This window comes from Mustelus asterias, chromosome 21 (assembly GCF_964213995.1).
Source record: "Mustelus asterias chromosome 21, sMusAst1.hap1.1, whole genome shotgun sequence".
Classification (NCBI taxonomy): Eukaryota; Metazoa; Chordata; class Chondrichthyes; order Carcharhiniformes; family Triakidae; genus Mustelus; species Mustelus asterias.
The window spans coordinates 17,550,479-17,563,833 of record NC_135821.1 but is presented as its reverse complement, the minus strand read 5'-3'; the positions used below and the strand labels follow the sequence as shown (position 1 = coordinate 17,563,833).

The 13,355-nt window shown below is 45.5% G+C and overlaps 1 protein-coding gene across 1 annotated transcript in view; it reads left to right on the top strand.

The window, feature by feature from the left end:
• Positions 1-8,964: 8,964 nt before the first annotated feature.
• Positions 8,965-13,355, top strand: part of LOC144509517 (ubinuclein-2-like) — a 56,883-nt gene continuing 52,492 nt past the window's right edge. Inside the window, exons 1-2 of the mRNA XM_078238424.1 lie at positions 8,965-9,038; positions 10,890-11,397. Of these exons, the coding sequence (XP_078094550.1) occupies positions 8,965-9,038; positions 10,890-11,397 (582 nt within the window). The remainder of the gene's footprint in view (positions 9,039-10,889; positions 11,398-13,355) is intronic.

The window sequence follows — 13,355 nt, the reverse complement described above, 5'->3', positions numbered from 1 at the left end:
CCCTTCTCGGGTATCCTATATATAGAAGTATTATGCCATTTTGCACATAGCGTACAATTCTGCTGTGCATCATGAGAATTGTCCCTTTATTTTTATTTTTTTAATTCATTCGTGGGAAATGGGCGTCGCCGGCTGGCTGCATTCATTGCCCTGAGTTGCCCTTGAACTGAGTAGCTTGCCAGGCCCTTTCAGAGGGCAGTTGAAAGTCAACCACATTGCTGTGGCTCTGGAGTCATATGTAGGCCAGACCAGGTAAGGATGGGAGATTTCCTTCCCTAAAGGACATTAGTGAACCAGATGGGTTTTTCCCAACAATCGACAATGGTTTCATGGTCGTCAGTAGATTCTTAATTCCAGATATTTTTTATTGAATTCAAATTCCACCATCTGCCGTGGCGGGATTCAAATCCGGGTCCCCGAATATTAGCTGAATTTCTGGATTAATAGTCTAGCCATTGCCATTGCCTTCCCTAAGGCTACAAGGTGTGAGTAAGTTCATCCTGAGGTTGATTAGAAGCTAATTATTCTCTCCAATATCCAGAGGTCAGCCAAAGAGCAATTGGGCAAATGCAGGGACCTGTCCTTTGCTAGCAAAAGGGACATGTCCAGACAGCAAAAGTGTAGGGTAGGGGGCGCCATGTAACTAATAGATCCATGGCTATTATGCCTTAATCAATCGGAGTTAACTTGCTAACAAATTAACCCCCTTTTCTCGTGCAGTATAAGTTGTTGCTCCCTTTGAAATTTGGCATTCTTCTACTTGTCCTGATGAGTGCAAGGTAAAAAGATTCAACAGCATGTCTCTCTTTCAGCAATGCAAAGAGTAATTGTTAGTCAGCAATTAAGCAACAGCACAAAAAGCTTCCTTTTTTTATCCTCAAAGGCTATTATTTTGCACCTATATCAAACTACGTGGGAGTTTGAATTTTACCACTAACCCACTCCTATGGTATTGGATTCAGGACCTGGAGAGCAAGGAATAATTGAGTCTGGGTGTCCAGACATAATTCTCCTTTTTAAAGTTAAAGGCACAGTCCTTATTTTTATCTTATACCTGGATAAATATTATTTATAGTTGAATCGCAAAATTGGCTGCAATTTGGGGAGCAGAGAAGAAGAGGCATCTCTCCGCAGTGCAGGTTGAAGGGCTGTGAGCTGCTACAGTGCCATCTTTGGAGGGAGGATGCAATTACAATATGGCGAGTTTACATAGGCATAAATGTTAATGTCAAAAATTTTTACTGGAAATGTTGATACAAGTAATGGACAACTGGACATGAAGTATGTAGATGGAAAATTGTGAGTGGGTGTAAGATTTTAAATTTATTATCTGTAAGAATACGCAGCTTTCGTCTGTCTGGACTGTATTGGTTGGTCGGTCTAGATGGTGTGTCTGTTGGTGGGTTTATTTGATGGATCATAGAATCCCTACAGTGCAGAAAGAGGTCATTCGGCCCATCGAGTCTGCACCGACTCTCTGACAGAGTATCTTACCCAGGCCCCCCCACCCACCCTATCCCTGTAACCCCACACATTTTGATTTGATTTATTATTGTCACATGTATTAGCATACACTGAAAAGTATTGTTTCTTGTGCACTATACAAAGCATACCATTCATAGAGAAGGAAACGAGAGAGTGCAGAATGTAGTGTTACAGTCATTGCTAGGATGTAGAGAAAGATCAACTTAATGCAAGGTAGGTCCATTCAAAAGTCTGATGGCAGCAGGGAAGAAGCTGTTCTTGAGTCGGTTGGTACGTGACCTCAGACTTTTGTATCTTTTTCCCGACGGAAGAAGGTGGAAGAGAGAATGCCCGGGGTGTGTGGCGTCCTTAATTATGCTGGCTGCTTTGCTGAGGCAGCGGGAAGTGCAGACAGAGCCAATGGATGAGAGACTGGTTTGCGTGATGGATTGGGCTACATTCACGACCCTTTGTAGTTTCTTGCAGTCTTGGGCAGAGCAGGAGCCATACCAAGCTGTGATACAATCAGAAAGAATGCTTTCTATGGTGCATCTGTAAAAGTTGGTGAATCGTAGCCGACATGCCGAATTTCCTTAGTCTTCTGAGAAAGTTGAGGTGTTGGTGGGCTTTCTTAACTATTGTGTCGATATGGGGGGAGCAGGACAGGTTGTTGGTGATTCTGGACACAAAAACGTGAAGCTTTCGACCATTTCTACTTTGTCCCTGTTGAGGTAGACGGGCATGTTCTCCACTTTCTGAAGTCGATGATAATCTTCGTTTTGTTGACATTGAGGGAGAGATTATTGTTGCCGCACCAGTTCACCAGATTCTCTATCTCATTCCTGTACTCTGTCTCGTCCTTGTTTGAGATCCGACCCACTACGGTGGTATCGTCAGCAAACTTGAAAATCGAGTTGGAGAGGAATTTAGCCACACAGTCATAGGTATATAAGAAGTATAGTAGGGGGCTGAGGACACAGCCTTGTGGGGCACCAGTGTTGAGGATTATCGTGGAGGAGGTGTTGTTTCCTATCCTTACTGATTGTGGTCTATGAGTTAGGAAGTTCAGGATCCAGTCGCAGAGGGAGGTGCCGAGGCCCAGGCCACGGAGTTTGGAGATGAGTTTACATTTACCATGGCTAATCCATCTAACCAGCATATTTTTGAATTGTGGGAGGAAACCAGAGCACCCGGAGGAAATCCACACAGAAACGGGAGAATGTGCAAACTCCACACAGACAGTCATATTAGTGAGAAGTGGCAGCACAGTGGTTAGCACTGTTGCCTCTCAATGCCAGGGATCCAGGTTCGATTCCTGGCTTGGGTCACTGTCTGTGTGGAGTCTGCACGTTCTCTCTGTGTCTGCGCGGGTTTCTTCCGGGTGCTCCGGTTTCCTCCCACAGTCCAAACGATATGCTGGTTAGGTGCATTGGCCGTGCTAAATTCTCCCTCAGTGTACCCGAACAGGCGCCTGAGTGTGGCGACTAGGGGATTTTCACAGTAACTTCATTGCAGTGTTAATGTAAGCCTACTTGTGACTAATAAATAAACTTTAAACCAAGGCCAGAATTAAATCTGGGTGTTTGGAGCCGTGAGGCAGCAGTGCTAACCACTGTGCTACCATGCTGCCCCTGGATCGTTCCTGGATACACCCAGTACCCAAATGTTATTAAAACAAGATATAAAATATCTAATTAACCAGCTGCTATAAGAACATAAGAAATAGGAGCAGGAGTAGGCCATCTAGCCCCTCAAGCCTGCTCCGCCATTCAATAAGATCATGGCTGATCTGATAGTGGGTTCAGTTCCACTTACCTGCCCGCTCCCCATAACCCTTAATTCCCTTAATGGTTAAAAATCTTATCTATCTGTGACTTAAACACATTTAACGAGGTAGCCTCTTCTGCTTCATTGGGCAGAGAATTCCAAAGATTCACTACCCTCTGAACGAAGAAGTTCCTCCTCAACTCTGTTCTAAATTGACTCCCCCGTATTTTGAGGCTATGCCCCCTAGTTCTTGTTTCCATTGTAAGTGGAAATAACCTCGCTGCTTCTACCCTGTCTAGCCCCTTCATTATCTTATATGTCTCTATAAGATCTCCCCTCAACCTTCTAAACTCCAATGAGTACGGGCCCAGTCTACTCAATCTCTCCTCATAAGCTAACCCCCTCATCTCTGGAATCAACCTGGTGAACCTTCTCTGTACCCCCTCCAAAGCTAATGTATCCTTTCTTAAATAAGGGGACTAAAATTGTACACAGTACTCTAGGTGCAGCCTCACCAGTACCCTGTACAGTTGCAGCATGACCTCCCTGCTTTTATACTCCATCTCTCTCGCGATAAAGGTCAACATTCCATTTGCCTTCTTGATTACCTGCTGCACCTGCAAACTGAGTTTTTGTGATTCATGCACAAGGACCCCCATGTCCCTCTGCACAGTAGCATGTTGTAATTTTTCACCGTTTAAATAATAGTCCATTTTACTATTATTCCACACTTACCAACGTTGTACTCCATCTGCCAGATCCCTGTCCACTCACTCAGCCTATCAAAATCTCTCTGCAGACTTTGTATCCTCCACGCAATTTGCTTTCCCACTCATCTTTGTGTCATCCGCAAACTTTGTTACCCTACACTCGGTCCCCTCCTCCAGATCATCTATGTATATCATAGAATCATAGAAACCCTACAGTGCAGAAAGAGGCCATTTGGCCCATCGAGTCTACCGACCACAATCCCACCCAGTCCCTACCCCATATCCCTACATATTTACCCACTAATCCCTCTAACCTACGCATCTCAGGACACTAAGGGGCAATTTTAGCATGGTCAATCAACCTAACCTGCACATCTTTGGACTGTGGGAGGAAACCCATGCAGACACGAGGAGAATGTGCAAACTCCACACCGACAGTGACCCAAGCCAGGAATCGAACCCAGGTCCCTGGAGCTGTGAAGCAGCAGTGCTAACCACTGCTATATGGTAAATAGTTGAGGCCCCAGCACCGATCCCTGCGGCACGCCACTAGTCACTGATTGCCAACCGGAAAAGCACCCATTTATTCCGACTCTCTGCTTTCTGTTAGACAGCCAATCCTCAATCCATGCTAACACTTTACCCCCAACTCCGTGTACCTGCAGTGTCCGGAACAAGGTAGATGAGCTTGTGGCCCAGATTGTGACTGGCAGGTATGATGTGGTAGGCATCACAGAGACGTGGTTGCAGGGGGTTCAGGACTGGCAGTTAAACATCCAGGGATTCACAACCTATCGAAAAGACAGAGAGGTGGGTAGAGGGGGCGGGGTTGCCTTGTTAATTAGAAATGAAATTAAATCAATAGCACTAAACGACATAGGGTCAGACGATGTGGAGTCTGTGTGGGTAGAGCTGAGGAACCACAAAGGCAAAAAAACCATAATGGGAGTTATGTACAGGCCTCCTGACAGTGGTCAGGACCAGGGGCACAAAATGCACCACGAAATAGAAAGGGCATGTCAGAAAGGCAAGGTCACAGTGATCATGGGGGATTTCAATATGCAGGTGGACTGGGTAAATAATGTTGCCAGTGGACCCAAAGAAAGGGAATTCATTGAATGTTTACAGGATGGCTTTTTGGAACAGCTTGTGATGGAGCCCACGAGGGAACAGGCTATTCTGGACTTAGTGTTATGTAATGAGCCAGACGTGATAAAAGATCTTAAAGTAAGGGAACACTTAGGAAGCAGTGATCATAATATGGTAGAATTCAGTCTGCAATTTGAAAGAAGGAAGGCAGAATCAGATGTGAAGGTTCTACAGTTAAATAAAGGTAATTACAGGCGCATGAGGGAGGAACTGACAAAAATCGACTGGAAGCAGAGCCTAGTGGGAAAGACAGTAGAACAGCAATGGCAGGAGTTTCTGGGAGTAATTGAGGACACAGTGCAGAGGTCCATCCCAAACAAAAGAAAGGTTATCAGAGGGGGGATTAGGCAGCCATGGCTGACAAAGGAAGTCAGGGAATGCATCAAGGCAAAAGAGAGAGCCTATAATGTGGCAAAGAGTAGTGGGAAGTCAGAAGATTGGGAAGGCTATAAAAACAAACAGAGGATAACAAAGAGAGAAATAAGGAAGGAGAGGATCAAATATGAAGGTAGGCTAGCCAATAACATTAGGAATGATAGTAAAAGTTTCTTTAAATACATTAAAAACAAACGGGAGGCAAAAGTAGACATTGGGCCGCTCCAAAATGACGCTGGTAATCAAGTGATGGGAGACAAGGAAATAGCTGAGGAACTTAATAAGTACTTTGCGTCAGTCTTCACAGTAGAAGACATGAGTAATATCCCAACAATTCAGGAAAATCAGGGGGCAGAGTTGAATATGGTTGCCATCACAAAGGAGAAAGTGCTAGAGAAACTAAAAGGTCTGAAAATTGATAAATCTCTGGGCCCAGATGGGCTACATCCTAGAGTTCTAAAGGAGATAGCTGAAGAAATAGTGGAGGCGTTAGTTATGATCTTTCAAAAGTCACTGGAGTCAGGGAAAGTCCCAGAGGATTGGAAAATCGCTGTTGTAACCCCACTGTTCAAGAAGGGAACAAGAAAAAAGATGGAAAATTATAGGCCAATTAGCCTAACCTCAGTTGTTGGCAAAATTCTAGAATCCATCGTTAAGGATGAGATTTCTAAATTCTTGGAAGTGCAGGGTCGGATTAAGACAAGTCAGCATGGATTTAGTAAGGGGAGGTCGTGCCTGACAAACCTGTTAGAGTTCTTTGAAGAGATAACAAATAGGTTAGACCAGGGAGAGCCAATGGATGTTATCTATCTTGACTTCCAAAAGGCCTTTGACAAGGTGCCTCACGGGAGACTGCTGAGTAAAATAAGGGCCCATGGTATTCGAGGCAAGGTACTAACATGGATTGACGATTGGCTGTCAGACAGAAGGCAGAGAGTTGGGATAAAAGGTTCTTTCTCAGAATGGCAACCGGTGACAAGTGGTGTCCCGCAGGGTTCAGTGTTGGGGCCACAGCTGTTCTCTTTATATATTAACGATCTAGATGACGGGACTGGGAGCATTCTGGCCAAGTTTGCCGATGATACAAAGATAGGTGGAGGGGCAGGTAGTATTGAGGAGGTGGGGAGGCTGCAGAAAGATTTAGACAGTTTAGGAGAGTGGTCCAAGAAGTGGCTGATGAAATTCAACGTGGGCAAGTGCGAGGTCGTACACTTTGGAAAAAAGAATAGAGGCATGGACTATTTTCTAAACGGTGACAAAATTCATAATGCTAAAGTGCAAAGGGACTTGGGAGTCCTAGTCCAGGATTCTCTAAAGGTAAACTTGCAGGTTGAGTCCGTAATTAAGAAAGCAAATGTAATGTTGTCATTTATCTCAAGAGGCTTGGAATACAAAAGCAGGGATGTACTTCTGAGGCTTTATAAAGCACTGGTTAGGCCCCATTTGGAGTACTGTGAGCAATTTTGGGCCCCACACCTCAGGAAGGACATACTGGCACTGGAGCGGGTCCAGCGGAGATTCACACGGATGATCCCAGGAATGGTAGGCCTGACATACGATGAACGTCTGAGGATCGTGGGATTATATTCATTGGAGTTTAGGAGGTTGAGGGGAGATCTGATAGAAACTTACAAGATAATGAACGGCTTAGATAGGATGGACGTAGGGAAGTTGTTTCCATTAACAGGGGAGACTAGGACACGGGGGCACAGCCTTAGAATAAAAGGGAGTCACTTTAGAACAGAGATGAGGAGAAATTTCTTCAGCCAGAGAGTGGTGGGTCTGTGGAATTCATTGCCACAGAGGGCTGCGGAGGCCGAGACGTTGAGCGTCTTCAAGACAGAAATTGATAAATTCCTGATTTCTCGAGGAATTAAGGGCTATGGGGAGAGAGCGGGTAAATGGAGTTGAAATCAACCATGATTGAATGGTGGAGTGGACTCGATGGGCCGAATGGCCTTACTTCCGCTCCTATGTCTTATGGTCTTATGGTCTTACCTTTATCTTATGCAGCAACCTTATCGAATGCCTTCTGGAAATCTAAATATATCACGTCCACCGGTTCCCCTCTGTCAACCGCGCTCGTTATATCCTCAAAAAATTCCAGTAAATTAGTCAAACATGACTTTCCCTTCATGAATCCATGCTGCGTCTGCTTGATTGAACCATTCTTTTCCAGCTGTCCTGCTATTTCTTCCTTAATGATAGATTCCAGCATTTTCCCAACTACGGATGTTAAGCTAACCGGCCTGTAGTTACCTGCCTTTTGTCTACCTCCTCCTTTAAACAGTGGCGTTACATTAGCTGTTTTCCAATCAGCTGGCACCTCCCCAGAGTCCAGTGAATTTTGATAAATTACAAATGCATTTGCTATTTCTTCTGCCGTTTCTTTTAGTACCCTGGGATGCATTCCATCAGGACCAGGGGACTTGTCTACCTTTAGTCCCATTAGCTTACCCAGCACTACCTCTTTAGTAATAGTGATCGTTTTAAGGTCCTCACCCCCTACAGTCCCATGACCGTCAATTATTGGTAAGCTATTTGTGTCCTCCACTGTGAAGACCGACACAAAAAACTTGTTTAAGGCCTCGGCCATTTCCTCGTTTCCTATTATTAAATCCCCCTTCTCATCTTCTAAGGGACCAACATTTACTTTAGCCACTCTTTTCCGTTTTATGTATTTGTAAAAACTTTTACTATCAGTTTTTATATTTTGTGCTTGTTTACTTTCATAATCTATCTTTCCTTTCTTTGTTGCTTTCTTAGTAGTTCTTTGTTGTTTTTTAAAACCTTCCCAATCTTCTAGTTCCCCACTAATTTTGACCACTCTGTATACATTGGTTTTTAATTTGATACTCTCCTTTATTTCCTTAGTTATCCATGGCTGGCTATCCCTTTTCTTACATTCCTTATTTTTCACTGGAATATATTTTTGCTGAGTACTGAGAAAAATCTCCTTAAAAATCCTCCACTGTTCCTCAACTGTCCCACCAATTAGTCTGTCTATCCCAGTCTATCCCACAGGTGCCTGGCAAACAGAGTTTTGTAGAACCTCACCAAGCATAAGGCACTCTGCAAAGTGGAGGGATGGAGGGGAACAGCTTGGTGGGGGGAGGGTTGACAGGTCAGCATGGGAGGAGGATGGGGAGAAGGCTTAAGAGATGAAAGCTTGGGAGGTATGGATTGGAGAGAGGGATTACATAGGGAGAAGGGATAGGATTTGGTGACTCGCAAAGGAATGATGGAATGGCGTGCGATGCGGATTTAAAGATGTGATGTTGCAATAAAGGTGCTAATTGCACATCAGATGTTTTGTGAGTTGGAAGGTTAGGGGAGCCCAACAACAAAGTTACCCTGACTGGAGAGATGAGGGGATGGTGGGGCATGGGACTGGTGGGGGGGGGGGGGGGGGCGCAGAAACAACATGGAGGTGGTCAATGAAAGGGGTGGGGGGAATTCATGGGGGATTTGGAGCGGAGGACCAGGTGGTATGGAAAGGATGGAGATGGCACAGGGAAAAGGGGTGGATTGGGATGGGGACAACATGAGAGGAGTGAAAGGACTGGGGTTGACGTGAGAGGTATGGTTTGGGAAGGCTAAAATAGGATGGGAAGTTAAAGTGATAACATTGCATTAAAGATACCAATTTGAACGCAAATGGTTTGCAGATCTCATTAAGTGGATATTTACATTTCATTTGCAAAACAGACATAAACAGGAAACACATTGTATCAGCAACCAAATGTATTTTAAGATTAGGGACATGTGTGGGTCTTGACCCCATTCAACCATTTCAGCATGCAGAATACAGATCTTTAAAAAAAATTTGATAGTGTTTTTCCTCTGATAATTTCGTCAACTGGAGGCCTCCACCGGCAGGAGAAGGAGCAACCAGCTCCTATAGTGCAAGCTAAATGTCCCAGGTGGCTGACAGTGGAGTCGGGTTTCTGTAGCTTCCCCCAGCCTTTCGTATAAATAGGTTACAAATGTTGTTTGCCACTGGTCTGACTGGGAAGTGACTAGAGCAGGAATTAACCCTTGTTGATATTACATGGAATGTACAGCACAGAAATAGGCCGTTTGGCTCAACTGATCCATACCGGAGTTTATGCCCCATGCAATCCTTTCCTCTTTAATGCATCTGTTTTATTCACTGAGTCAGTTCTACATTCTAACACTTCGAGTAAAGAGGTTTCTTTTAAATCCACAATGTATATACAAACCACATGGTGGCACAGTGGTCAGCACTGCTGCCTCACAGCAGCAGGGATCCGGGTTCAATTCTGCCCTCGGGTCACTGTTTATGTGCAGTTTGCACATTCTCCCCGTGTCTGCATGAGTTTCCTCCAGGTGCTCCGGTTTCCTCCCACAGTCCAAAGATGTGCGGGTTAGGTTGATTGGCCATGATAAATTGACCCCAGTATCAGGGGGATTAGCAGGGTAAATATTTGAGATTATGGGAATAGGGCCTTGTGGGACTATGGTCAGTGCAGACTCGATGGGCCGAATGGCGGCCTCCTACACTGTCGGGATTATATGATTCTAAGTGGCTTCCCCCTTACTTTGAAATTTTGCCCCCTGGTTCTAGACTCCCTAACCAAGGCAAACATCTGACCTGCATCTACCCAGACTATTCCTTTAAGTATTTTGCAGGTTTCAATGAACTGACCCCTCATCCTTAAAAACTGTAGGGAATACAGGCCCAGTTTGCCCAGTCCCTCTTCATATCATAGAACCCTGCAGTGCAGAAAGAGGCCATTTGGCCCATTGAGTCTGCACCGACCACAGTCCCACCCAGGCCCTACCCCCATATCCCTACATATTTTATCCACTAATCCCTCTAACCTACGCATCTCAGGAAACTAAGGGGCAATTTTATCATGGCCAATCAACCTGACCCGCACATCTTTGGACTGTGGGAGGAAACCGGAGCACCCGGAAGAAACCCACGCAGACACTAGGAGAATGTGCAAACTCCACTCAGACAGTGACCCAAGCCGGGAATCGAACCCAGGTCCCTGGAGCTGTGAAGCAGCAGTGCTAACCACTGTGCTACCGTGCTGCCTACTGTGCCGCTCATAAGACAATCCCGTCATCTCCAGAACAAACCCTAGCTGCCCTGAGAAGTTGGTAAGGTAGTTCAATGCAACTAAGTGTCCCACTATTTCATAAGACAGGTAAGAGTCCATCACATTGCTGTGGGACTGGAGTCACATGTAGACCAGGTAAGGATGGCAGATTCTCCTCCTCAAAGGATATTAGTGAGTCACTTTACTGATGCTAGCTTTTTCATTCCACTTTTACTGAACTGGAGATGAAATTCTCAAACCGCTGTGGTAGCATTGGAACGCATGCTCTCCAGATTATTAATCTGCTAACATAACCATTATACCACCCTGTAAACTCCTCTTTGCTCTCTTTTAGAGTGGTGGCCCTCAACGCTGACAAACATAAAAAGAAGCGGAAAAATCACAGTGATGCCCTGTCGTTGGCCGAAATGCTCAAAAAGTTCCAGAAGGAGAAAGAAGCCATGAAAAAGCAGGAAATCACTTTGAAACCTCCACCTGCCTCTCAGACGCCGGAGCAGGCTGCAAAGAACTCTGGCTGTTCTGATTTCAGCTTGACTGCCTCCGACCAGGTCTTTGCGATTCTGGGGAACTCCAATGAGCACGACTTGCTTCAGGAAGCTGCCAATGCAATGGAGTTACTTGGGGACCTGGACATAGATAAGCTGCTGGCGGAAACGCCAAGTGGAAGCCCAGCCTCTGAAACGGAGGAAAACAGCAACACCGCAATGTCTTCCAGCTTCATCTCGCAGGCCCAAAGCCAAAAGCAGGTGTCAGAGTTGCCGGCAGGGTTACCTGCCCTGCTTGAAAAACGGATCCATGATCTTAAGGCACTGTGTGCTGTACATTCAAACAACGAAACCCATGTAAGTACATTGCTAGAAAATGGTGAAGTGGCATTTGGAGAGATCAGTTTCATTTTCCAACCTTTATTCTCAATTCTGATGGTACTGCTCTTCCCGAGGTCAGTGATGTTAAGGGTTGGGGAGCATCGAGGGAATACCAACCACAACACAATAAGCTTTGACATTTTTTCAAATGAAGTGGAGAGGGAACACTGAAAAGTGCTTGAGTGGGGGAAATGTAATTTCAATTAGGGGAAAAAATGGAAAGAGAGTAACAGGAAGCACAAATGAGAAAATAAGGCAATTGATAGACCCATCCAAATCTTTCCCCAAATGCATATTTCTCAAGTTGTGCAGCCATGTGTTTTGTTACAGCTGAGCTCAATCCTCTCCATCTTTTTCAAACAGGAATGATTGGAGTGGGAGCCCCGTTGGATTTGACTTTTCCTTCCCTTTCCTGTCCTACTCCCTTTCAATAGTGGGGATGAGGCCAGTTGTAAGCCGGCTAACCCAGCTGATGAAGTAGAGTCTGGGTGACTCAGTACCTTTACATGTGGCTTTTGGTGGGGCTCATTGTAATTTTTCATTTTCTGCTTCTCCCTTTGCTGCCTCAGAGTGTGCGCCCACCTCAGAGGTGTGTCTGCACCCCTCCTTGCAGACATTATTCATGTGCAAACCTGCATGGTAATTATTGGCATGCTATTCAAAGCCTTTGTAGCTCAGCTGGATCCTCTCTTTGTGCAGGACATCAACTCCCAAGTTCCTTTCCAACTCCCCAACCTGACTTGGACATCTGTCACCAATCATTCTTCGTCACGGAATCAAAATCATGGGACACCCTCCTCCCTCCTCTGTCCTTAATATAGCACCTTTAACATAGAAAGATGTTCCAAGTTGCTTCACAGAAGTGTCATTTTAAAAGAAGGTATCAAATGAGGTGACTATAAGCTTGATCAAAGAGATAAGTTTTAAGGAGGGTCTGAAAGGTGGAGAGGGAATTTTGAGAACATTTTTGAAAATCCATTCCAGAGGTAGGGCCTTGAAGAGGCTATAATAAGCAGATGGACTAAGGCAGGGGCAGAGATGAGCAATGTTAGAGGTGGGAGTCATAGAATCATAGAATTCCTACAGTGCAGAAGGAGGCCATTCGGCCCATTGAGTCTGCACCAACCACAATCCCACCCAGCCCTATCCCCATTTACCCTAGCTGGTTCCCATGACATTAAGGGACAATTTAGCATGGCCAATCAATCTAACCCACACATCTGTTGGAGTGTGGGAGGAAACCGGAGCACCTGGAAGAAACCCACACAGACACGGGGAGAATGTGCAGACTCCACACAGACAGTGACCCGAGCTGGAAATCGAATCCAGATCCCTGTGAGGCAGCAATGCTAACCACTGTGCCACCATGCCGCCCTGTCGCCCGAGTCAACAGTTTCGTTGACTGAGAAAGTGATTGGAAGCTCATCATGAGGTCAAATAAGATGCCAAAGTTACAAACGATCTGGTTCGGCCTTAGACAATGGTTGACGGGGAGTAGGACATTGGCGTGGACTAATTCAGGGGCAAGAATCCAGAGATGAATAATTGACATCACTCACTGCAGCATGCTCTGCCCATAGCATGGTTTTGCAAACCAGTGTGAACTCGGCATTGAATGGATTTGTTAAATTACAGAGCAAAGCTACTCTGCAATTGGTAGCACAGCAGTCCTGTCTGCCAGCACATTCATACAGAGGGTGTCACTGCAACTTGAGGTGGGTGACACAGTGGTTAGCACTACTGCCTGAAAGCGCCAGGGACCTGGGTTCGATTCCGGCCTTGGGTCACTGTCTTGTGGAGTTTGCACGTTCTCCTTGTGTCTGTGTGGGTTTCCTCCGGGTGCTCCAGTTTCCTCCCACAGTCCGAAAGACGTGCTGGTTAGGTGCATTGGCCGTGCTAAATTCTCCCTCAGTGTACCCGAACAGGTGCCGGAG